The sequence below is a fragment of the Oncorhynchus mykiss genome, chromosome 13 (assembly GCF_057628025.1).
Source record: "Oncorhynchus mykiss isolate SJ-2025 chromosome 13, ASM5762802v1, whole genome shotgun sequence".
NCBI lineage: Eukaryota > Metazoa > Chordata > Actinopteri > Salmoniformes > Salmonidae > Oncorhynchus > Oncorhynchus mykiss.
In genome coordinates, this window is record NC_143034.1 from 16,483,383 (window position 1) to 16,508,363 (window position 24,981).

The 24,981-nt window shown below is 50.7% G+C and overlaps 1 protein-coding gene across 2 annotated transcripts in view; it reads right to left on the reverse strand.

Moving 5' to 3' along the window:
- LOC110485609 (aspartate aminotransferase, cytoplasmic) overlaps positions 1-24,981 on the reverse strand; it is a 39,497-nt gene that overhangs the window by 7,216 nt on the left and 7,300 nt on the right. The window contains exons 2-8 of one of the 2 annotated variants that reach the window (XM_090195486.1): positions 23,146-23,327; positions 22,261-22,384; positions 20,680-20,792; positions 19,030-19,134; positions 17,345-17,495; positions 16,819-16,984; positions 14,591-14,733 (exon numbers count right to left, since the gene is read on the reverse strand). In XM_090195486.1, coding sequence (XP_090051612.1) covers positions 14,591-14,733; positions 16,819-16,984; positions 17,345-17,495; positions 19,030-19,134; positions 20,680-20,792; positions 22,261-22,384; positions 23,146-23,327 — 984 coding nt within the window. Of the gene's footprint in view, positions 1-14,590; positions 14,734-16,818; positions 16,985-17,344; positions 17,496-19,029; positions 19,135-20,679; positions 20,793-22,260; positions 22,385-23,145; positions 23,498-24,981 lie in introns of both variants that reach the window. The other variant, XM_090195487.1, reaches the window with a different exon arrangement.

The window sequence follows — 24,981 nt, forward strand, 5'->3', positions numbered from 1 at the left end:
TACATGTCTGTGTGTTTGGGAAACTCTTACGGTTCAGTCTGGTGAAGCTGAACATGCCGGTCTGCTAGGAGGTGTCTGGGTACATGTCTGTGTGTTTGGGAAACTCTTACGGTTCAGTCTGGTGAAGCTGAACATGCCGGTCTGCTTGGAGGTGCCTGGGTACATGTCTGTGTGTTTGGGAAACTCTTACGGTTCAGTCTGGTGAAGCTGAACATGCCGGTCTGCTAGGAGGTGCCTGGGTACATGTCTGTGTGTCTGGGAAACTCTTACGGTTCAGTCTGGTGAAGCTGAACATGCCGGTCTGCTAGGAGGTGTCTGGGTACATGTCTGTGTGTTTGGGAAACTCTTACGGTTCAGTCTGGTGAAGCTGAACATGCCGGTCTGCTAGGAGGTGCCTGGGTACATGTCTGTGTGTCTGGGAAACTCTTACGGTTCAGTCTGGTGAAGCTGAACATGCCGGTCTGCTAGGAGGTGTCTGGGTACATGTCTGTGTGTCTGGGAAAATCTTACGGTTCAGTCTGGTGAAGCTGAACATGCCGGTCTGCTTGGAGGTGCCTGGGTACATGTCTGTGTGTCTGGGAAACTCTTACGGTTCAGTCTGGTGAAGCTGAACATGCCGGTCTGCTAGGAGGTGCCTGGGTACATGTCTGTGTGTCTGGGAAACTCTTACGGTTCAGTCTGGTGAAGCTGAACATGCCGGTCTGCTAGGAGGTGTCTGGGTACATGTCTGTGTGTCTGGGGAACTCTTACGGTTCAGTCTGGTGAAGCTGAACATGCCGGTCTGCTAGGAGGTGCCTGGGTACATGTCTGTGTGTCTGGGGAACTCTTACGGTTCAGTCTGGTGAAGCTGAACATGCCGGTCTGCTAGGAGGTGTCTGGGTACATGTCTGTGTGTCTGGGGAACTCTTACGGTTCAGTCTGGTGAAGCTGAACATGCCGGTCTGCTAGGAGGTGCCTGGGTACATGTCTGTGTGTCTGGGAAACTCTTACGGTTCAGTCTGGTGAAGCTGAACATGCCGGTCTGCTAGGAGGTGCCTGGGTACATGTCTGTGTGTCTGGGAAACTCTTACGGTTCAGTCTGGTGAAGCTGAACATGCCGGTCTGCTAGGAGGTGCCTGGGTACATGTCTGTGTGTCTGGGAAACTCTTACGGTTCAGTCTGGTGAAGCTGAACATGCCGGTCTGCTAGGAGGTGCCTGGGTACATGTCTGTGTGTCTGGGAAACTCTTACGGTTCAGTCTGGTGAAGCTGAACATGCCGGTCTGCTAGGAGGTGCCTGGGTACATGTCTGTGTGTCTGGGAAACTCTTACGGTTCAGTCTGGTGAAGCTGAACATGCCGGTCTGCTTGGAGGTGTCTGGGTACATGTCTGTGTGTCTGGGAAACTCTTACGGTTCAGTCTGGTGAAGCTGAACATGCCGGTCTGCTAGGAGGTGTCTGGGTACATGTCTGTGTGTTTGGGAAACTCTTACGGTTCAGTCTGGTGAAGCTGAACATGCCGGTCTGCTAGGAGGTGTCTGGGTACATGTCTGTGTGTCTGGGGAACTCTTACGGTTCAGTCTGGTGAAGCTGAACATGCCGGTCTGCTAGGAGGTGCCTGGGTACATGTCTGTGTGTCTGGGGAACTCTTACGGTTCAGTCTGGTGAAGCTGAACATGCCGGTCTGCTAGGAGGTGTCTGGGTACATGTCTGTGTGTCTGGGGAACTCTTACGGTTCAGTCTGGTGAAGCTGAACATGCCGGTCTGCTAGGAGGTGCCTGGGTACATGTCTGTGTGTCTGGGAAACTCTTACGGTTCAGTCTGGTGAAGCTGAACATGCCGGTCTGCTAGGAGGTGCCTGGGTACATGTCTGTGTGTCTGGGAAACTCTTACGGTTCAGTCTGGTGAAGCTGAACATGCCGGTCTGCTAGGAGGTGCCTGGGTACATGTCTGTGTGTCTGGGAAACTCTTACGGTTCAGTCTGGTGAAGCTGAACATGCCGGTCTGCTAGGAGGTGCCTGGGTACATGTCTGTGTGTCTGGGAAACTCTTACGGTTCAGTCTGGTGAAGCTGAACATGCCGGTCTGCTAGGAGGTGCCTGGGTACATGTCTGTGTGTCTGGGAAACTCTTACGGTTCAGTCTGGTGAAGCTGAACATGCCGGTCTGCTTGGAGGTGTCTGGGTACATGTCTGTGTGTCTGGGAAACTCTTACGGTTCAGTCTGGTGAAGCTGAACATGCCGGTCTGCTAGGAGGTGTCTGGGTACATGTCTGTGTGTTTGGGAAACTCTTACGGTTCAGTCTGGTGAAGCTGAACATGCCGGTCTGCTAGGAGGTGTCTGGGTACATGTCTGTGTGTTTGGGGAACTCTTACGGTTCAGTCTGGTGAAGCTGAACATGCCGGTCTGCTAGGAGGTGTCTGGGTACATGTCTGTGTGTTTGGGGAACTCTTACGGTTCAGTCTGGTGAAGCTGAACATGCCGGTCTGCTAGGAGGTGTCTGGGTACATGTCTGTGTGTCTGGGGAACTCTTACGGTTCAGTCTGGTGAAGCTGAACATGCCGGTCTGCTAGGAGGTGTCTGGGTACATGTCTGTGTGTTTGGGAAACTCTTACGGTTCAGTCTGGTGAAGCTGAACATGCCGGTCTGCTAGGAGGTGTCTGGGTACATGTCTGTGTGTCTGGGGAACTCTTACGGTTCAGTCTGGTGAAGCTGAACATGCCGGTCTGCTAGGAGGTGTCTGGGTACATGTCTGTGTGTCTGGGGAACTCTTACGGTTCAGTCTGGTGAAGCTGAACATGCCGGTCTGCTAGGAGGTGTCTGGGTACATGTCTGTGTGTTTGGGAAACTCTTACGGTTCAGTCTGGTGAAGCTGAACATGCCGGTCTGCTAGGAGGTGTCTGGGTACATGTCTGTGTGTCTGGGGAACTCTTACGGTTCAGTCTGGTGAAGCTGAACATGCCGGTCTGCTAGGAGGTGCCTGGGTACATGTCTGTGTGTCTGGGAAACTCTTACGGTTCAGTCTGGTGAAGCTGAACATGCCGGTCTGCTAGGAGGTGCCTGGGTACATGTCTGTGTGTCTGGGAAACTCTTACGGTTCAGTCTGGTGAAGCTGAACATGCCGGTCTGCTTGGAGGTGTCTGGGTACATGTCTGTGTGTCTGGGAAACTCTTACGGTTCAGTCTGGTGAAGCTGAACATGCCGGTCTGCTAGGAGGTGTCTGGGTACATGTCTGTGTGTTTGGGAAACTCTTACGGTTCAGTCTGGTGAAGCTGAACATGCCGGTCTGCTAGGAGGTGTCTGGGTACATGTCTGTGTGTCTGGGGAACTCTTACGGTTCAGTCTGGTGAAGCTGAACATGCCGGTCTGCTAGGAGGTGCCTGGGTACATGTCTGTGTGTCTGGGGAACTCTTACGGTTCAGTCTGGTGAAGCTGAACATGCCGGTCTGCTAGGAGGTGTCTGGGTACATGTCTGTGTGTCTGGGGAACTCTTACGGTTCAGTCTGGTGAAGCTGAACATGCCGGTCTGCTAGGAGGTGCCTGGGTACATGTCTGTGTGTCTGGGAAACTCTTACGGTTCAGTCTGGTGAAGCTGAACATGCCGGTCTGCTAGGAGGTGCCTGGGTACATGTCTGTGTGTCTGGGAAACTCTTACGGTTCAGTCTGGTGAAGCTGAACATGCCGGTCTGCTAGGAGGTGCCTGGGTACATGTCTGTGTGTCTGGGAAACTCTTACGGTTCAGTCTGGTGAAGCTGAACATGCCGGTCTGCTAGGAGGTGCCTGGGTACATGTCTGTGTGTCTGGGAAACTCTTACGGTTCAGTCTGGTGAAGCTGAACATGCCGGTCTGCTAGGAGGTGCCTGGGTACATGTCTGTGTGTCTGGGAAACTCTTACGGTTCAGTCTGGTGAAGCTGAACATGCCGGTCTGCTTGGAGGTGTCTGGGTACATGTCTGTGTGTCTGGGAAACTCTTACGGTTCAGTCTGGTGAAGCTGAACATGCCGGTCTGCTAGGAGGTGTCTGGGTACATGTCTGTGTGTTTGGGAAACTCTTACGGTTCAGTCTGGTGAAGCTGAACATGCCGGTCTGCTAGGAGGTGTCTGGGTACATGTCTGTGTGTTTGGGGAACTCTTACGGTTCAGTCTGGTGAAGCTGAACATGCCGGTCTGCTAGGAGGTGTCTGGGTACATGTCTGTGTGTTTGGGGAACTCTTACGGTTCAGTCTGGTGAAGCTGAACATGCCGGTCTGCTAGGAGGTGTCTGGGTACATGTCTGTGTGTCTGGGGAACTCTTACGGTTCAGTCTGGTGAAGCTGAACATGCCGGTCTGCTAGGAGGTGTCTGGGTACATGTCTGTGTGTTTGGGAAACTCTTACGGTTCAGTCTGGTGAAGCTGAACATGCCGGTCTGCTAGGAGGTGTCTGGGTACATGTCTGTGTGTCTGGGGAACTCTTACGGTTCAGTCTGGTGAAGCTGAACATGCCGGTCTGCTAGGAGGTGTCTGGGTACATGTCTGTGTGTCTGGGGAACTCTTACGGTTCAGTCTGGTGAAGCTGAACATGCCGGTCTGCTAGGAGGTGTCTGGGTACATGTCTGTGTGTTTGGGAAACTCTTACGGTTCAGTCTGGTGAAGCTGAACATGCCGGTCTGCTAGGAGGTGTCTGGGTACATGTCTGTGTGTCTGGGGAACTCTTACGGTTCAGTCTGGTGAAGCTGAACATGCCGGTCTGCTAGGAGGTGCCTGGGTACATGTCTGTGTGTCTGGGAAACTCTTACGGTTCAGTCTGGTGAAGCTGAACATGCCGGTCTGCTAGGAGGTGTCTGGGTACATGTCTGTGTGTCTGGGGAACTCTTACGGTTCAGTCTGGTGAAGCTGAACATGCCGGTCTGCTAGGAGGTGCCTGGGTACATGTCTGTGTGTCTGGGAAACTCTTACGGTTCAGTCTGGTGAAGCTGAACATGCCGGTCTGCTAGGAGGTGTCTGGGTACATGTCTGTGTGTCTGGGGAACTCTTACGGTTCAGTCTGGTGAAGCTGAACATGCCGGTCTGCTAGGAGGTGCCTGGGTACATGTCTGTGTGTTTGGGAAACTCTTACGGTTCAGTCTGGTGAAGCTGAACATGCCGGTCTGCTAGGAGGTGTCTGGGTACATGTCTGTGTGTTTGGGAAACTCTTACGGTTCAGTCTGGTGAAGCTGAACATGCCGGTCTGCTTGGAGGTGCCTGGGTACATGTCTGTGTGTTTGGGAAACTCTTACGGTTCAGTCTGGTGAAGCTGAACATGCCGGTCTGCTAGGAGGTGCCTGGGTACATGTCTGTGTGTCTGGGGAACTCTTACGGTTCAGTCTGGTGAAGCTGAACATGCCGGTCTGCTAGGAGGTGCCTGGGTACATGTCTGTGTGTCTGGGAAACTCTTACGGTTCAGTCTGGTGAAGCTGAACATGCCGGTCTGCTAGGAGGTGTCTGGGTACATGTCTGTGTGTCTGGGGAACTCTTACGGTTCAGTCTGGTGAAGCTGAACATGCCGGTCTGCTAGGAGGTGCCTGGGTACATGTCTGTGTGTTTGGGAAACTCTTACGGTTCAGTCTGGTGAAGCTGAACATGCCGGTCTGCTAGGAGGTGTCTGGGTACATGTCTGTGTGTTTGGGAAACTCTTACGGTTCAGTCTGGTGAAGCTGAACATGCCGGTCTGCTTGGAGGTGCCTGGGTACATGTCTGTGTGTTTGGGAAACTCTTACGGTTCAGTCTGGTGAAGCTGAACATGCCGGTCTGCTAGGAGGTGCCTGGGTACATGTCTGTGTGTCTGGGAAACTCTTACGGTTCAGTCTGGTGAAGCTGAACATGCCGGTCTGCTAGGAGGTGTCTGGGTACATGTCTGTGTGTTTGGGAAACTCTTACGGTTCAGTCTGGTGAAGCTGAACATGCCGGTCTGCTAGGAGGTGCCTGGGTACATGTCTGTGTGTCTGGGAAACTCTTACGGTTCAGTCTGGTGAAGCTGAACATGCCGGTCTGCTAGGAGGTGTCTGGGTACATGTCTGTGTGTCTGGGAAAATCTTACGGTTCAGTCTGGTGAAGCTGAACATGCCGGTCTGCTTGGAGGTGCCTGGGTACATGTCTGTGTGTCTGGGAAACTCTTACGGTTCAGTCTGGTGAAGCTGAACATGCCGGTCTGCTAGGAGGTGCCTGGGTACATGTCTGTGTGTCTGGGAAACTCTTACGGTTCAGTCTGGTGAAGCTGAACATGCCGGTCTGCTAGGAGGTGTCTGGGTACATGTCTGTGTGTCTGGGGAACTCTTACGGTTCAGTCTGGTGAAGCTGAACATGCCGGTCTGCTAGGAGGTGCCTGGGTACATGTCTGTGTGTCTGGGGAACTCTTACGGTTCAGTCTGGTGAAGCTGAACATGCCGGTCTGCTAGGAGGTGTCTGGGTACATGTCTGTGTGTCTGGGGAACTCTTACGGTTCAGTCTGGTGAAGCTGAACATGCCGGTCTGCTAGGAGGTGCCTGGGTACATGTCTGTGTGTCTGGGAAACTCTTACGGTTCAGTCTGGTGAAGCTGAACATGCCGGTCTGCTAGGAGGTGCCTGGGTACATGTCTGTGTGTCTGGGAAACTCTTACGGTTCAGTCTGGTGAAGCTGAACATGCCGGTCTGCTAGGAGGTGCCTGGGTACATGTCTGTGTGTCTGGGAAACTCTTACGGTTCAGTCTGGTGAAGCTGAACATGCCGGTCTGCTAGGAGGTGCCTGGGTACATGTCTGTGTGTCTGGGAAACTCTTACGGTTCAGTCTGGTGAAGCTGAACATGCCGGTCTGCTAGGAGGTGCCTGGGTACATGTCTGTGTGTCTGGGAAACTCTTACGGTTCAGTCTGGTGAAGCTGAACATGCCGGTCTGCTTGGAGGTGTCTGGGTACATGTCTGTGTGTCTGGGAAACTCTTACGGTTCAGTCTGGTGAAGCTGAACATGCCGGTCTGCTAGGAGGTGTCTGGGTACATGTCTGTGTGTTTGGGAAACTCTTACGGTTCAGTCTGGTGAAGCTGAACATGCCGGTCTGCTAGGAGGTGTCTGGGTACATGTCTGTGTGTTTGGGAAACTCTTACGGTTCAGTCTGGTGAAGCTGAACATGCCGGTCTGCTAGGAGGTGTCTGGGTACATGTCTGTGTGTCTGGGGAACTCTTACGGTTCAGTCTGGTGAAGCTGAACATGCCGGTCTGCTAGGAGGTGCCTGGGTACATGTCTGTGTGTCTGGGGAACTCTTACGGTTCAGTCTGGTGAAGCTGAACATGCCGGTCTGCTAGGAGGTGTCTGGGTACATGTCTGTGTGTCTGGGGAACTCTTACGGTTCAGTCTGGTGAAGCTGAACATGCCGGTCTGCTAGGAGGTGCCTGGGTACATGTCTGTGTGTCTGGGAAACTCTTACGGTTCAGTCTGGTGAAGCTGAACATGCCGGTCTGCTAGGAGGTGCCTGGGTACATGTCTGTGTGTCTGGGAAACTCTTACGGTTCAGTCTGGTGAAGCTGAACATGCCGGTCTGCTAGGAGGTGCCTGGGTACATGTCTGTGTGTCTGGGAAACTCTTACGGTTCAGTCTGGTGAAGCTGAACATGCCGGTCTGCTAGGAGGTGTCTGGGTACATGTCTGTGTGTTTGGGGAACTCTTACGGTTCAGTCTGGTGAAGCTGAACATGCCGGTCTGCTAGGAGGTGTCTGGGTACATGTCTGTGTGTTTGGGGAACTCTTACGGTTCAGTCTGGTGAAGCTGAACATGCCGGTCTGCTAGGAGGTGTCTGGGTACATGTCTGTGTGTCTGGGGAACTCTTACGGTTCAGTCTGGTGAAGCTGAACATGCCGGTCTGCTAGGAGGTGTCTGGGTACATGTCTGTGTGTTTGGGAAACTCTTACGGTTCAGTCTGGTGAAGCTGAACATGCCGGTCTGCTAGGAGGTGTCTGGGTACATGTCTGTGTGTCTGGGGAACTCTTACGGTTCAGTCTGGTGAAGCTGAACATGCCGGTCTGCTAGGAGGTGTCTGGGTACATGTCTGTGTGTCTGGGGAACTCTTACGGTTCAGTCTGGTGAAGCTGAACATGCCGGTCTGCTAGGAGGTGTCTGGGTACATGTCTGTGTGTTTGGGAAACTCTTACGGTTCAGTCTGGTGAAGCTGAACATGCCGGTCTGCTAGGAGGTGTCTGGGTACATGTCTGTGTGTCTGGGGAACTCTTACGGTTCAGTCTGGTGAAGCTGAACATGCCGGTCTGCTAGGAGGTGCCTGGGTACATGTCTGTGTGTCTGGGAAACTCTTACGGTTCAGTCTGGTGAAGCTGAACATGCCGGTCTGCTAGGAGGTGTCTGGGTACATGTCTGTGTGTCTGGGGAACTCTTACGGTTCAGTCTGGTGAAGCTGAACATGCCGGTCTGCTAGGAGGTGCCTGGGTACATGTCTGTGTGTCTGGGAAACTCTTACGGTTCAGTCTGGTGAAGCTGAACATGCCGGTCTGCTAGGAGGTGTCTGGGTACATGTCTGTGTGTCTGGGGAACTCTTACGGTTCAGTCTGGTGAAGCTGAACATGCCGGTCTGCTAGGAGGTGCCTGGGTACATGTCTGTGTGTTTGGGAAACTCTTACGGTTCAGTCTGGTGAAGCTGAACATGCCGGTCTGCTAGGAGGTGTCTGGGTACATGTCTGTGTGTTTGGGAAACTCTTACGGTTCAGTCTGGTGAAGCTGAACATGCCGGTCTGCTTGGAGGTGCCTGGGTACATGTCTGTGTGTTTGGGAAACTCTTACGGTTCAGTCTGGTGAAGCTGAACATGCCGGTCTGCTAGGAGGTGCCTGGGTACATGTCTGTGTGTCTGGGGAACTCTTACGGTTCAGTCTGGTGAAGCTGAACATGCCGGTCTGCTAGGAGGTGCCTGGGTACATGTCTGTGTGTCTGGGAAACTCTTACGGTTCAGTCTGGTGAAGCTGAACATGCCGGTCTGCTAGGAGGTGTCTGGGTACATGTCTGTGTGTCTGGGGAACTCTTACGGTTCAGTCTGGTGAAGCTGAACATGCCGGTCTGCTAGGAGGTGCCTGGGTACATGTCTGTGTGTTTGGGAAACTCTTACGGTTCAGTCTGGTGAAGCTGAACATGCCGGTCTGCTAGGAGGTGTCTGGGTACATGTCTGTGTGTTTGGGAAACTCTTACGGTTCAGTCTGGTGAAGCTGAACATGCCGGTCTGCTTGGAGGTGCCTGGGTACATGTCTGTGTGTTTGGGAAACTCTTACGGTTCAGTCTGGTGAAGCTGAACATGCCGGTCTGCTAGGAGGTGCCTGGGTACATGTCTGTGTGTCTGGGAAACTCTTACGGTTCAGTCTGGTGAAGCTGAACATGCCGGTCTGCTAGGAGGTGTCTGGGTACATGTCTGTGTGTTTGGGAAACTCTTACGGTTCAGTCTGGTGAAGCTGAACATGCCGGTCTGCTAGGAGGTGCCTGGGTACATGTCTGTGTGTCTGGGAAACTCTTACGGTTCAGTCTGGTGAAGCTGAACATGCCGGTCTGCTAGGAGGTGTCTGGGTACATGTCTGTGTGTCTGGGAAAATCTTACGGTTCAGTCTGGTGAAGCTGAACATGCCGGTCTGCTTGGAGGTGCCTGGGTACATGTCTGTGTGTCTGGGAAACTCTTACGGTTCAGTCTGGTGAAGCTGAACATGCCGGTCTGCTAGGAGGTGCCTGGGTACATGTCTGTGTGTCTGGGAAACTCTTACGGTTCAGTCTGGTGAAGCTGAACATGCCGGTCTGCTAGGAGGTGTCTGGGTACATGTCTGTGTGTCTGGGGAACTCTTACGGTTCAGTCTGGTGAAGCTGAACATGCCGGTCTGCTAGGAGGTGCCTGGGTACATGTCTGTGTGTCTGGGGAACTCTTACGGTTCAGTCTGGTGAAGCTGAACATGCCGGTCTGCTAGGAGGTGTCTGGGTACATGTCTGTGTGTCTGGGGAACTCTTACGGTTCAGTCTGGTGAAGCTGAACATGCCGGTCTGCTAGGAGGTGCCTGGGTACATGTCTGTGTGTCTGGGAAACTCTTACGGTTCAGTCTGGTGAAGCTGAACATGCCGGTCTGCTAGGAGGTGCCTGGGTACATGTCTGTGTGTCTGGGAAACTCTTACGGTTCAGTCTGGTGAAGCTGAACATGCCGGTCTGCTAGGAGGTGCCTGGGTACATGTCTGTGTGTCTGGGAAACTCTTACGGTTCAGTCTGGTGAAGCTGAACATGCCGGTCTGCTAGGAGGTGCCTGGGTACATGTCTGTGTGTCTGGGAAACTCTTACGGTTCAGTCTGGTGAAGCTGAACATGCCGGTCTGCTAGGAGGTGCCTGGGTACATGTCTGTGTGTCTGGGAAACTCTTACGGTTCAGTCTGGTGAAGCTGAACATGCCGGTCTGCTTGGAGGTGTCTGGGTACATGTCTGTGTGTCTGGGAAACTCTTACGGTTCAGTCTGGTGAAGCTGAACATGCCGGTCTGCTAGGAGGTGCCTGGGTACATGTCTGTGTGTTTGGGAAACTCTTACGGTTCAGTCTGGTGAAGCTGAACATGCCGGTCTGCTAGGAGGTGTCTGGGTACATGTCTGTGTGTTTGGGAAACTCTTACGGTTCAGTCTGGTGAAGCTGAACATGCCGGTCTGCTAGGAGGTGTCTGGGTACATGTCTGTGTGTCTGGGGAACTCTTACGGTTCAGTCTGGTGAAGCTGAACATGCCGGTCTGCTAGGAGGTGCCTGGGTACATGTCTGTGTGTCTGGGGAACTCTTACGGTTCAGTCTGGTGAAGCTGAACATGCCGGTCTGCTAGGAGGTGTCTGGGTACATGTCTGTGTGTCTGGGGAACTCTTACGGTTCAGTCTGGTGAAGCTGAACATGCCGGTCTGCTAGGAGGTGCCTGGGTACATGTCTGTGTGTCTGGGAAACTCTTACGGTTCAGTCTGGTGAAGCTGAACATGCCGGTCTGCTAGGAGGTGCCTGGGTACATGTCTGTGTGTCTGGGAAACTCTTACGGTTCAGTCTGGTGAAGCTGAACATGCCGGTCTGCTAGGAGGTGCCTGGGTACATGTCTGTGTGTCTGGGAAACTCTTACGGTTCAGTCTGGTGAAGCTGAACATGCCGGTCTGCTAGGAGGTGCCTGGGTACATGTCTGTGTGTCTGGGAAACTCTTACGGTTCAGTCTGGTGAAGCTGAACATGCCGGTCTGCTAGGAGGTGCCTGGGTACATGTCTGTGTGTCTGGGAAACTCTTACGGTTCAGTCTGGTGAAGCTGAACATGCCGGTCTGCTAGGAGGTGCCTGGGTACATGTCTGTGTGTCTGGGAAACTCTTACGGTTCAGTCTGGTGAAGCTGAACATGCCGGTCTGCTTGGAGGTGTCTGGGTACATGTCTGTGTGTCTGGGAAACTCTTACGGTTCAGTCTGGTGAAGCTGAACATGCCGGTCTGCTAGGAGGTGTCTGGGTACATGTCTGTGTGTTTGGGAAACTCTTACGGTTCAGTCTGGTGAAGCTGAACATGCCGGTCTGCTAGGAGGTGTCTGGGTACATGTCTGTGTGTTTGGGGAACTCTTACGGTTCAGTCTGGTGAAGCTGAACATGCCGGTCTGCTAGGAGGTGTCTGGGTACATGTCTGTGTGTTTGGGGAACTCTTACGGTTCAGTCTGGTGAAGCTGAACATGCCGGTCTGCTAGGAGGTGTCTGGGTACATGTCTGTGTGTCTGGGGAACTCTTACGGTTCAGTCTGGTGAAGCTGAACATGCCGGTCTGCTAGGAGGTGCCTGGGTACATGTCTGTGTGTCTGGGGAACTCTTACGGTTCAGTCTGGTGAAGCTGAACATGCCGGTCTGCTAGGAGGTGCCTGGGTACATGTCTGTGTGTCTGGGGAACTCTTACGGTTCAGTCTGGTGAAGCTGAACATGCCGGTCTGCTAGGAGGTGCCTGGGTACATGTCTGTGTGTCTGGGGAACTCTTACGGTTCAGTCTGGTGAAGCTGAACATGCCGGTCTGCTAGGAGGTGCCTGGGTACATGTCTGTGTGTCTGGGGAACTCTTACGGTTCAGTCTGGTGAAGCTGAACATGCCGGTCTGCTAGGAGGTGCCTGGGTACATGTCTGTGTGTCTGGGGAACTCTTACGGTTCAGTCTGGTGAAGCTGAACATGCCGGTCTGCTTGGAGGTGTCTGGGTACATGTCTGTGTGTCTGGGAAACTCTTACGGTTCAGTCTGGTGAAGCTGAACATGCCGGTCTGCTAGGAGGTGTCTGGGTACATGTCTGTGTGTCTGGGGAACTCTTACGGTTCAGTCTGGTGAAGCTGAACATGCCGGTCTGCTTGGAGGTGTCTGGGTACATGTCTGTGTGTCTGGGAAACTCTTACGGTTCAGTCTGGTGAAGCTGAACATGCCGGTCTGCTAGGAGGTGTCTGGGTACATGTCTGTGTGTCTGGGGAACTCTTACGGTTCAGTCTGGTGAAGCTGAACATGCCGGTCTGCTAGGAGGTGTCTGGGTACATGTCTGTGTGTCTGGGGAACTCTTACGGTTCAGTCTGGTGAAGCTGAACATGCCGGTCTGCTAGGAGGTGTCTGGGTACATGTCTGTGTGTCTGGGGAACTCTTACGGTTCAGTCTGGTGAAGCTGAACATGCCGGTCTGCTAGGAGGTGCCTGGGTACATGTCTGTGTGTCTGGGGAACTCTTACGGTTCAGTCTGGTGAAGCTGAACATGCCGGTCTGCTAGGAGGTGTCTGGGTACATGTCTGTGTGTCTGGGGAACTCTTACGGTTCAGTCTGGTGAAGCTGAACATGCCGGTCTGCTAGGAGGTGTCTGGGTACATGTCTGTGTGTCTGGGGAACTCTTACGGTTCAGTCTGGTGAAGCTGAACATGCCGGTCTGCTAGGAGGTGCCTGGGTACATGTCTGTGTGTCTGGGGAACTCTTACGGTTCAGTCTGGTGAAGCTGAACATGCCGGTCTGCTAGGAGGTGTCTGGGTACATGTCTGTGTGTCTGGGAAACTCTTACGGTTCAGTCTGGTGAAGCTGAACATGCCGGTCTGCTAGGAGGTGCCTGGGTACATGTCTGTGTGTCTGGGGAACTCTTACGGTTCAGTCTGGTGAAGCTGAACATGCCGGTCTGCTAGGAGGTGTCTGGGTACATGTCTGTGTGTCTGGGAAACTCTTACGGTTCAGTCTGGTGAAGCTGAACATGCCGGTCTGCTAGGAGGTGCCTGGGTACATGTCTGTGTGTCTGGGGAACTCTTACGGTTCAGTCTGGTGAAGCTGAACATGCCGGTCTGCTAGGAGGTGTCTGGGTACATGTCTGTGTGTCTGGGGAACTCTTACGGTTCAGTCTGGTGAAGCTGAACATGCCGGTCTGCTAGGAGGTGTCTGGGTACATGTCTGTGTGTCTGGGGAACTCTTACGGTTCAGTCTGGTGAAGCTGAACATGCCGGTCTGCTAGGAGGTGTCTGGGTACATGTCTGTGTGTCTGGGGAACTCTTACGGTTCAGTCTGGTGAAGCTGAACATGCCGGTCTGCTAGGAGGTGTCTGGGTACATGTCTGTGTGTCTGGGAAACTCTTACGGTTCAGTCTGGTGAAGCTGAACATGCCGGTCTGCTAGGAGGTGCCTGGGTACATGTCTGTGTGTTTGGGAAACTCTTACGGTTCAGTCTGGTGAAGCTGAACATGCCGGTCTGCTAGGAGGTGTCTGGGTACATGTCTGTGTGTCTGGGGAACTCTTACGGTTCAGTCTGGTGAAGCTGAACATGCCGGTCTGCTAGGAGGTGTCTGGGTACATGTCTGTGTGTCTGGGGAACTCTTACGGTTCAGTCTGGTGAAGCTGAACATGCCGGTCTGCTAGGAGGTGTCTGGGTACATGTCTGTGTGTCTGGGGAACTCTTACGGTTCAGTCTGGTGAAGCTGAACATGCCGGTCTGCTAGGAGGTGTCTGGGTACATGTCTGTGTGTCTGGGGAACTCTTACGGTTCAGTCTGGTGAAGCTGAACATGCCGGTCTGCTAGGAGGTGCCTGGGTACATGTCTGTGTGTCTGGGAAACTCTTACGGTTCAGTCTGGTGAAGCTGAACATGCCGGTCTGCTAGGAGGTGTCTGGGTACATGTCTGTGTGTCTGGGGAACTCTTACGGTTCAGTCTGGTGAAGCTGAACATGCCGGTCTGCTAGGAGGTGCCTGGGTACATGTCTGTGTGTTTGGGAAACTCTTACGGTTCAGTCTGGTGAAGCTGAACATGCCGGTCTGCTAGGAGGTGCCTGGGTACATGTCTGTGTGTTTGGGAAACTCTTACGGTTCAGTCTGGTGAAGCTGAACATGCCGGTCTGCTAGGAGGTGCCTGGGTACATGTCTGTGTGTTTGGGAAACTCTTACGGTTCAGTCTGGTGAAGCTGAACATGCCGGTCTGCTAGGAGGTGCCTGGGTACATGTCTGTGTGTCTGGGGAACTCTTACGGTTCAGTCTGGTGAAGCTGAACATGCCGGTCTGCTTGGAGGTGCCTGGGTACATGTCTGTGTGTCTGGGGAACTCTTACGGTTCAGTCTGGTGAAGCTGAACATGCCGGTCTGCTTGGAGGTGCCTGGGTACATGTCTGTGTGTTTGGGAAACTCTTACGGTTCAGTCCTGTGAAGCTGAACATGCCGATCTGCTGAGTGATGTGGTCCCAGGTGCCAGGCGTCCCCAGAGCAATGAGCTTAGCCTTCAACTGGTCTCTCATCAACAATACACGGTCAGCCATGGTCTTTACATTACCCTTCCTACAGGGGGAGGAGGGAGAAGAGAGAGAGAGAGTTGGTTAGTTCAGCCTTCAGCTGGTCTCATCAACAGGACGTTACCCTTCCTACAGCCACGGGGAGTGGGACAGCTTCAACACTCTATATCACTGATCTGAATGGGAACGGCAGTCTTAGAAAAATCTGCCACCAACAGAACGTGGCTTACAACAATCCCCAATAAGGAAGCACAGTTATTAAAGTCCAACAATCCCCAATAAGGAAGCACAGTTATTAAAGTCTAACAATCCCCCAATAAGGAAGCACAGTTATTAAAGTCCAACAATCCCCAATAAGGAAGCACAGTTATTAAAGTCTAACAATCCCCAATAAGGAAGCACAGTTATTAAAGTCCAACAATCCCCAATAAGGAAGCACAGTTATTAAAGTCTAACAATCCCCAATAAGGAAGCACAGTTATTAAAGTCCAACAATCCCCCAATAAGGAAGCATAGTTAGTAAAGTCTAACAATCCCCAATAAGGAAGCACAGTTATTAAAGTCCAACAATCCCCAATAAGGAAGCACAGTTATTAAAGTCTAACAATCCCCCAATAAGGAAGCACAGTTATTAAAGTCCAACAATCCCCCAATAAGGAAGCACAGTTATTAAAGTCTAACAATCCCCAATAAGGAAGCACAGTTATTAAAGTCCAACAATCCCCCAATAAGGAAGCACAGTTATTAAAGTTCAACAATCCCCCAATAAGGAAGCACAGTTATTAAAGTCTAACAATCCCCAATAAGGAAGCACAGTTATTAAAGTCCAACAATCCCCCAATAAGGAAGCATAGTTAGTAAAGTCTAACAATCCCCAATAAGGAAGCACAGTTATTAAAGTCCAACAATCCCCAATAAGGAAGCACAGTTATTAAAGTCTAACAATCCCCCAATAAGGAAGCACAGTTATTAAAGTCCAACAATCCCCAATAAGGAAGCACAGTTATTAAAGTCTAACAATCCCCAATAAGGAAGCACAGTTATTAAAGTCCAACAATCCCCCAATAAGGAAGCATAGTTAGTAAAGTCTAACAATCCCCAATAAGGAAGCACAGTTATTAAAGTCCAACAATCCCCAATAAGGAAGCACAGTTATTAAAGTCTAACAATCCCCCAATAAGGAAGCACAGTTATTAAAGTCCAACAATCCCCCAATAAGGAAGCACAGTTATTAAAGTCTAACAATCCCCAATAAGGAAGCACAGTTATTAAAGTCCAACAATCCCCCAATAAGGAAGCACAGTTATTAAAGTTCAACAATCCCCCAATAAGGAAGCACAGTTATTAAAGTCTAACAATCCCCCAATAAGGAAGCACAGTTATTAAAGTCTAACAATCCCCCAATAAGGAAGCACAGTTATTAAAGTCTAACAATCCCCCAATAAGGAAGCACAGTTATTAAAGTCCAACAATCACCAATAAGGAAGCACAGTTATTAAAGTCCAACAATCCCCAATAAGGAAGCACAGTTATTAAAGTCCAACAATCCCCAATAAGGAAGCACAGTTATTAAAGTCTAACAATCCCCCAATAAGGAAGCACAGTTATTAAAGTCCAACAATCCCCAATAAGGAAGCACAGTTATTAAAGTCTAACAATCCCCCAATAAGGAAGCACAGTTATTAAAGTCTAACAATCCCCCAATTAGGAAGCACAGTTATTAAAGTTCAACAATCCCCCAATAAGGAAGCACAGTTATTAAAGTCCAACAATCCCCCAATAAGGAAGCACAGTTATTAAAGTCCAACAATCCCCCAATAAGGAAGCACAGTTATTAAAGTCTAACAATGGAGCAGTTGTCAAAACTTGGACTGGACGTGGCTTACAACAATCCCCAATAAGGAAGCACAGTTATTAAAGTCCAACAATCCCCCAATAAGGAAGCACAGTTATTAAAGTCCAACAATCCCCCAATAAGGAAGCACAGTTATTAAAGTCTAACAATGGAGCAGTTGTCAAAACTTGGACTGTACCATTCAGTGAACTCCTCAGGGTTAACTTAGAAGTGAGTGTTGTTGTCTGTGAAGAGAATTGGGTTGTTGAGTATAAAGGGTTATATTTTTGACCGTACCATTCTATGAACAGATCGGGGTTGTTGAGTGTGATGGCTACGATGCGCGCCCCCTGGGAGGGAGGGTTGGACCAGGTGGTCCTGACGATCTTCTCCATCTGGGACAGAACACGGGCCAGGTTGTCTTTATCCTGGGCCACTACCGTCAGGTTACCAACACGCTCATCTGGAGGAGGAAGGAACAAAATGGAGGATTAGCGTCAGACTGGCTGAGCGTTTGTGAGACAGAGATGAAAAATGTAAGCAAAAACTGTGGCCATTGGAACACAGCAGCAGACTGTGTGTGTGTGTGTGTGTGTGTGTGTGTGTGTGTGTGTGTGTGTGTGTGTGTGTGTGTGTGTGTGTATGTGTGTTACATGTTGGTGTTCATGTCTATGTATAATATATGCCATTTAACAGACATTTTTATCCACTTCACGTATGGGTGGTCCCAGGAATTGAACCCACTATCCTGGCGTTACAAGCACCATGCTCTACCACCGGAGACACAGAGGACCACGATGCACGTGTCTGTCTATAGACTCACTGTAGAGGCCAAAGTTCTTTGAGAAGGACTGGGCACAGAGCAGCTCAAATCCTTCAGAGACAAAGTAGCGGATGGCCCAGGCATCTTTATCCAGACTGCCTGATGCAAAACCCTGGTAGGCTGAGTCAAAGAACACAAACAGCTTCCTCCTCTGGAGGAGGAGGGAGGAGAAGGGACACAGAGAGAGGGGGGAGGAGAAAGAACACAGAGAGAGAGGAGGGAGGGAGGAGAAGGAACACAGAGGGAGGAGAAGGAACACAGAGAGAGGAGAAGGAACACAGAGAGAGGAGAAGGAACACAGAGAGAGGAGAAGGAACACAGAGAGAGGAGAAGGAACACAGAGAGAGGAGAAGGAACACAGAGAGAGGAGAAGGAACACAGAGAGAGGAGGGAGGAGAAGGAACACAGAGAGAGGAGGGAGGAGAAGGAACACAGAGAGAGGAGGGAGGAGAAGGAACACAGAGAGAGGAGGGAGGAGAAGGAACACAGAGAGAGGAGGGAGGAGAAAGAACACAGAGAGAGGAGGGAGGAGAAGGAACACAGAGAGAGGAGGGAGGAGAAGGAACACAGAGAGAGGAGGGAGGAGAAGGAACGCAGAGAGAGGAGGGAGGAGAAGGAACGCAGAGAGAGGAGGGAGGAGAAGGAACGCAGAGAGAGGAGGGAGGAGAAGGAACACAGAGAGAGGAGGGAGGAGAAGGAACACAGAGGGAGGAGGGGGGAGAAGGAACACAGAGGGAGGAGGGGGGAGAAGGAACACAGAGAGAGGAGGGGGGAGAAGGAACACAGAGAGAGGAGGGGGGAGAAGGAACACAGAGAGAGGAGGGGGGAGAAGGAACACAGAGAGAGGAGGGGGGAGAAGGAACACAGAGAGAGGAGGGGGGAGAAGGAACACAGAGAGAGGAGGGGGGAGAAGGAACACAGAGAGAGGAGGGAGGAGAAGGAACACAGAGAGAGGAGGGAGGAGAAGGAACACAGAGAGAGGAGGGAGGAGAAGGAACACAGAGAGAGGAGGGAGGAGAAGGAACACAGAGAGAGGGAGGAGAAGGAACACAGAGGGAGGAGGGAGGAGAAGGAACACAGAGGGAGGAGGGAGGAGAAGGAACACAGAGGGAGGAGAAGGAACACAGAGGGAGGAGGGGGGAGAAGGAACACAGAGGGAGGAGGGAGGAGAAGGAACACAGAGGGAGGAGGGAGGAGAAGGAACACAGAGGGAGGAGGAGGAACACAGAGGGAGGAGGGGGGAGAAGGAACAGAGAGAGGAGGGAGGAGAAGGGACACAGAGGGAGGAGGGAGGAGAAGGGACACAGAGGGAGGAGGGAGGAGAAGGGACACAGAGATAGGAGGGAGGAGAAGGGACACAGAGGGAGGAGGGAGGAGAAGGGACACAGAGATAGGAGGGAGGAGAAGGGAAAGAGAGAGAATTGAATTGAGAGGGAAGAAAGGAAAAACAAAAAAAGTTATCCCAAAATATAAATGAGCCTGATGGATAATGGTTGTGATTATGAGATGTCTGTTCTCCTGGGGAGTATTCATTAGTCTCAGACTGTCGTCACAGAACAGAAACAATTTCATCCAAATGGAAAACTTTTTGCATTGAAAACTAGAGTTTGTATTGAACAGACTCAGGTAGGTCCCTACCCGTTTGGTTCCTAGTGAATACACTCCTGCTGTCTCCCCTGTCTCACCTTCATGACCTCAGAGATCGTCTTCCATTCGTCAGGTGTGGGGTCTGTCCCCGTGGGGTTGTGGGCACAGGCATGGAGCACAAAGATAGAATGTTCTGGAGCGTTCTGACAAAATAACATACACCCACATCAATTATCAAGGACAGGATTAGGGATGTGCATTTGAAAGAATGTCAAGTAATCTCATGAAAATGATTTTGAGTAGTCAAATGTTAGTGTGAAACGGGGCTGTCGGCAAAACAGTTTGCAGGGTGTCATCAGTTGTTCAGATTACTGGTCGTTTTGATACACAACTGAAAACAAAACAGTTTGCAGGGTGTTATCAGTTGTTCAGATTACTGGTTGTTTTGATACACAACTGAAAACAAAACAGTTTGCAGGGTGTTATCAGTTGTTCAGATTCCTGGTTGTTTTGATACACAACTGAAAACAAAACAGTTTGCAGGGTGTTATCAGTTGTTCAGATTACTGGTTGTTTTGATACACAACTGAAAACAAAACAGTTTGCAGGGTGTTATCAGTTGTTCAGATTCCTGGTTGTTTTGATACACAACTGAAAACAAAACAGTTTGCAGGGTGTTATCAGTTGTTCAGATTCCTGGTTGTTTTGATACACAACTGAAAACAAAACAGTTTGCAGGGTGTTATCAGTTGTTCAGATTCCTGGTTGTTTTGATACACAACTGAAAACAAAACAGTTTGCAGGGTGTTATCAGTTGTTCAGATTACTGGTTGTTTTGATAGACAGCTGAAATATTAATGCAAGACGATCATCCATAGCTTGTTGTAGACTAAATCGTGCATGATGTCGCTCTAACTCAAGTCCCTCCATCCCTACTCAACCCTCCATCCCTACCCCTCCCTCCATCCATCCCTCCCTCCCTCCCTCCCTCCAACCCTACCCTCCCTGCCCCTCCCTCCAACCCTACCCCTCCCTCCAACCCTACCCCTCCCTCCAAAACTACCCCTCCTTCCATCCCTACCCCTCCCTCCCTCCATCCATACCCCTCTCTCCCTCCAACCCTACCCCTCCCTTCAACCCTACCCCACCCCACCCTCCATCCCTACCCCACCCTCCATCCCTACCCCTCCCTCCCTACACACCCCTACCCCTCCCTCCAACCCTACCCCACCCTCCCTGCCCCTCCCTCCATCCCTAACCCTCCTTCCATCCAACCCTACCCCTCCCTCCATCCATCCCTGCCCCTCCCTCCAACCCTACCCCTCCCTTCAACCCTACCCCACCCTCCATCCCTATACATCCCTACCCCTCCCTCCCTCCATCCCTGCCCCTCCCTCCCTCCATCCCTGCCCCTCCCTCCCTCCATCCCTACACAACCCTACCCCACCCTCCCTGCCCTTCCCTCCATCCCTGCCCCTCCCTCCATCCAACCCTACCCCTCCCTCCCTCCCTGCCCCTCCTTCCATCCCTACACCTCCAAACCTACCCCACCCTCCATCCCTACCCACCCTCCCTCCATCCATCCCTGCCCCTCCCTCCATCCCTACCCCTCCCTTCCTCCAACCCTACCCCTCCCTCCCTCCAACCCTACCCCACCCTCCCTTCCTACCCCTCCCTCCATCCCTACAACCCTCCCTACCGCTCTCTCCCAGCCTCCCTACCCCTCCCTCCATCTCTCTCTCTCTCACCTCCAGGTCATCCATTATACCGGTCACGTCCAGGCCTTTCTTTTCTCCGTCCCAGTAGTGGTAGGGGCGGATATCTTTAAACCCAGCATCAGAAAACACTGCATTGTGGTTCTCTATAGGGCGAGAGAAGCAGATGAAGAAGATGGTGAGGCGGTGGAGAAGAGGGTATTTGTTCAGTGTGTTGGCGCTCTTAAGGGGATGATGACTCAATAGAAGTAGAATATGTTGATTGGGCTCTGTGTGTCTGCTGCTGTGTCTCAGTTTTCTTGTTGTCTAAACAGTCCTTATTGGCCCTACGGTTATCTTGTTGTCTAAACAGTCCTTATTGGCCCTACGGTTATCTTGTTGTCTAAACAGTCCTTATTGGCCCTACGGTTATCTTGTTGTCTAAACAGTCCTTATTGGCTCTACGGTTATCTTGTTGTCTAAACAGTCCTTATTGGCCCTACGGTTATCTTGTTGTCTAAACAGTCCTTATTGGCCCTACGGTTATCTTGTTGTCTAAACAGTCCTTATTGGCCCTACGGTTATCTTGTTGTCTAAACAGTCCTTATTGGCTCTACGGTTATCTTGTTGTCTAAACAGTCCTTATTGGCCCTACGGTTATCTTGTTGTCTAAACAGTCCTTATTGGCCCTACGGTTATCTTGTTGTCTAAACAGTCCTTATTGGCCCTACGGTTATCTTGTTGTCTAAACAGTCCTTATTGGCCCTACGGTTATCTTGTTGTCTAAACAGTCCTTATTGGCCCTACGGTTATCTTGTTGTCTAAACAGTCCTTATTGGCCCTACGGTTATCTTGTTGTCTAAACAGTCCTTATTGGCCCTACGGTTATCTTGTTGTCTAAACAGTCCTTATTGGCCCTACGGTTATCTTGTTGTCTAAACAGTCCTTATTGGCCCTACGGTTATCTTGTTGTCTAGACAGTCCTTATTGGCCCTACGGTTATCTTGTTGTCTAAACAGTCCTTATTGGCTCTACGGTTATCTTGTTGTCTAAACAGTCCTTATTGGCTCTACGGTTATCTTGTTGTCTAAACAGTCCTTATTGGCTCTACGGTTATCTTGTTGTCTAAACAGTCCTTATTGGCTCTACGGTTATCTTGTTGTCTAAACAGTCCTTATTGGCTCTACGGTTATCTTGTTGTCTAAACAGTCCTTATTGGCCCTACGGTTATCTTGTTGTCTAAACAGTCCTTATTGGCCCTACGGTTATCTTGTTGTCTAAACAGTCCTTATTGGCCCTACGGTTATCTTGTTGTCTAAACAGTCCTTATTGGCCCTACGGTTATCTTGTTGTCTAAACAGTCCTTATTGGCCCTACGGTTATCTTGTTGTCTAAACAGTCCTTATTGGCTCTACGGTTATCTTGTTGTCTAAACAGTCCTTATTGGCTCTACGGTTATGTTGTTGTCTAAACAGTCCTTATTGGCCCTACGGTTATCTTGTTGTCTAAACAGTCCTTATTGGCTCTTCGGTTATCTTGTTATCTAAAACAGTCCTTATTGGTTCTATGGAACCCAGGACTCCCTGGCTAAATCAATTCCATGTAAATGAGTTGGTTGTAGCCCTGCCCACTGACCCCAGGTTGGCGCGGAGACGTAGACGGGCGTGGCCGTGTTGTTGGTGCCGTTGTACCAGCGCCTCAGAAACTCCGCCCCGATCCTCAACGCACCGGTACCTCCCAACGCCTGGACAGCTCCCACCTGGAAAGAGAGAGAACACGTCAACATTTGGCCAGGGCAAGGCAGAAGACTGTGTGTGTGTTTCCCAGTCCTACTACTCATCCCCAGGATGTGCGTGTGTTTATGTTGACTTCCACCCCACGGTGTAGAATTTGAGTTACAGGAAGTAGAATTTAATTCAGTGCAATTCAAAGAGATGCGACTGAGTCATGGAACGAGTTCTATTGAATCTGACAGGTCACACTTCCAGATACCAAATAATACATCACTTTTCCCTGGAAACAATGTTCATCAACTCTTAACCTTAGAAGAGCCCATTATATTTCCACCAACCGTTTCATTGGCTTCTTTTTGAAGGCCTCAGGGTCAACTTGAGGGTTGAACTAATGCTGGGAAATGTAGTATTTCCTCCATATTTAACTAAATGGAGGTGATATAATATAATAACTGAATATTCACATACAGGTTTTGTTTTCTTTCATCATACATGTCAAGATTTTGTCCTGAAAATGGATTGTTTTATATGCATGTATATAACAACATGTTTGATGTTTCAGGCACAAGATGTATACTTGTATAGACTAGACCTAATGTAGAATAGAAGAGCCATTTGAAATGAATAGAATTTCACTCAATTCTATTTCCTTTAAGTAAAAATTGTAATTCTGTATTCTCCTAACAACTTCAATTCAATAATTCTATGGGAATTTATGAGGCAATTCAATTCTGCCCAACTCTGGTATGTATCTATGTATATACATGTGTCCCTCCCTCCTACCTACCCTCCCGTCCTTGATGGCGGGGCTGTCATCGCCCAGGGCCACCTTGGAGGCAGCAGAGCGGAGCTCAGGGAGACCCAGGATGGGAAGATACTCGTGGTTCAGACTGTTGTCCTCCACTATCATCTGCTCTACCTTCTTCACTACGGGCAGGACCCACGGTAGACAGTCATCTGTACGGTAGGCTGAGGAGAGAGAGAGAGGAGACATTATATACTGTATCTAACTATCTAGACAGGACCCACGGTAGACAGTCATCTGTACGGTAGGCTGAGGAGAGAGAGAGAGGAGACATTATATACTGTATCTAACTATCTAGACAGGACCCACGGTAGACAGTCATCTGTACGGTAGGCTGAGGAGAGAGAGAGAGGAGACATTATATACTGTATCTAACTATCTAGGCAGGACCCATGGTAGACAGTGATCTATACACCATCTGTATACAGGACTCCAGAGTGGCGCAGCGGTCTAAGGCACTGCATCTCAGTGCTAGAGGCGTCACTACAGACCCTGGTTCGATTCCAGGCTGTATCAAAATGGGACATGATTGAGTACCATAGAGCGGCACACAATTGGCCCAGCGTCACCCGGGTTTGGGTTTGGCCGTCATTGGAAATAACAATTTGTTCTTAACTGACTTACCCAGTTAAATAAAATGTTGTATAATACACACTGTACATGCAGGCAGGCTGACAGACGTGGGCAGGACCAATAGCAGGCACCAGGCAGTCATTTACTGTAGGCTGGACAGACAAACAAGCATTACAGAGTACAATAGCCTAGTTATAATGAGCCTACTTAAAAATGTTAATGGTTGATACCAAAACAACCTTTCATAATGACCACTAGCAGGCTGCAACACAGCCATAGTGCAGCAGTATGTTCACTTCATGCAGTCTGCTGTCCCACCCTGCTCTGCTGGAGGTCACCCTGGCCTGAAGAATAAGTGTGTGTGTGTGTGTGTGTGGGGTGGCACAATCCTGTGCATGTGACTTCCGAGGAGCTTCATTTCCCTCTCTAAGGAAAGCCTTTCAAGGTCTCTCCTTTCCTGTCCAGGCCAGTGTGCTCTACCATTGAGGATCAAATGACAGCCATTGATATTCAGTTACCAAAGTTCACAACAAATAGCTAGACTAGCTGGCTGGCCTACACCAGGCCCTGGTCTAGTCTAAGGAGAAACTACAGACATGTAGACTAGCTGGCTGGCCTACACCAGGCCCTGGTCTAGTCTAAGGAGAAACTACAGACATGTAGACTAGCTGGCTGGCCTACACCAGGCCCTGGTCTAGTCTAAGGGGAAACTACAGACATGTAGCCTAGCTGGCTGGCCTACACCAGGCCCTGGTCTAGTCTAAGGAGAAACTACAGACATGTAGACTAGCTGGCTGGCCTACACCAGGCCCTGGTCTAGTCTAAGGGGAAACTACAGACATGTAGCCTAGCTGGCTGGCCTACACCAGGCCCTGGTCTAGTCTAAGGGGAAACTACAGACATGTAGCCTAGCTGGCTGGCCTACACCAGGCCCTGGTCTAGTCTAAGGAGAAACTACAGACATGTAGACTAGCTGGCTGGCCTACACCAGGCCCTGGTCTGGTCTAAGGAGAAACTACAGACATGTAGACTAGCTGGCTGGCCTACACCAGGCCCTGGTCTGGTCTAAGGAGAAACTACAGACATGTAGACTAGCTGGCTGGCCTACACCAGGCCCTGGTCTAGTCTAAGGAGAAACTACAGACATGTAGACTAGCTGGCTGGCCTACACCAGGCCCTGGTCTAGTCTAAGGAGAAACTACAGACATGTACAGTGCCTTGCGAAAGTATTCGGCCCCCTTGAAC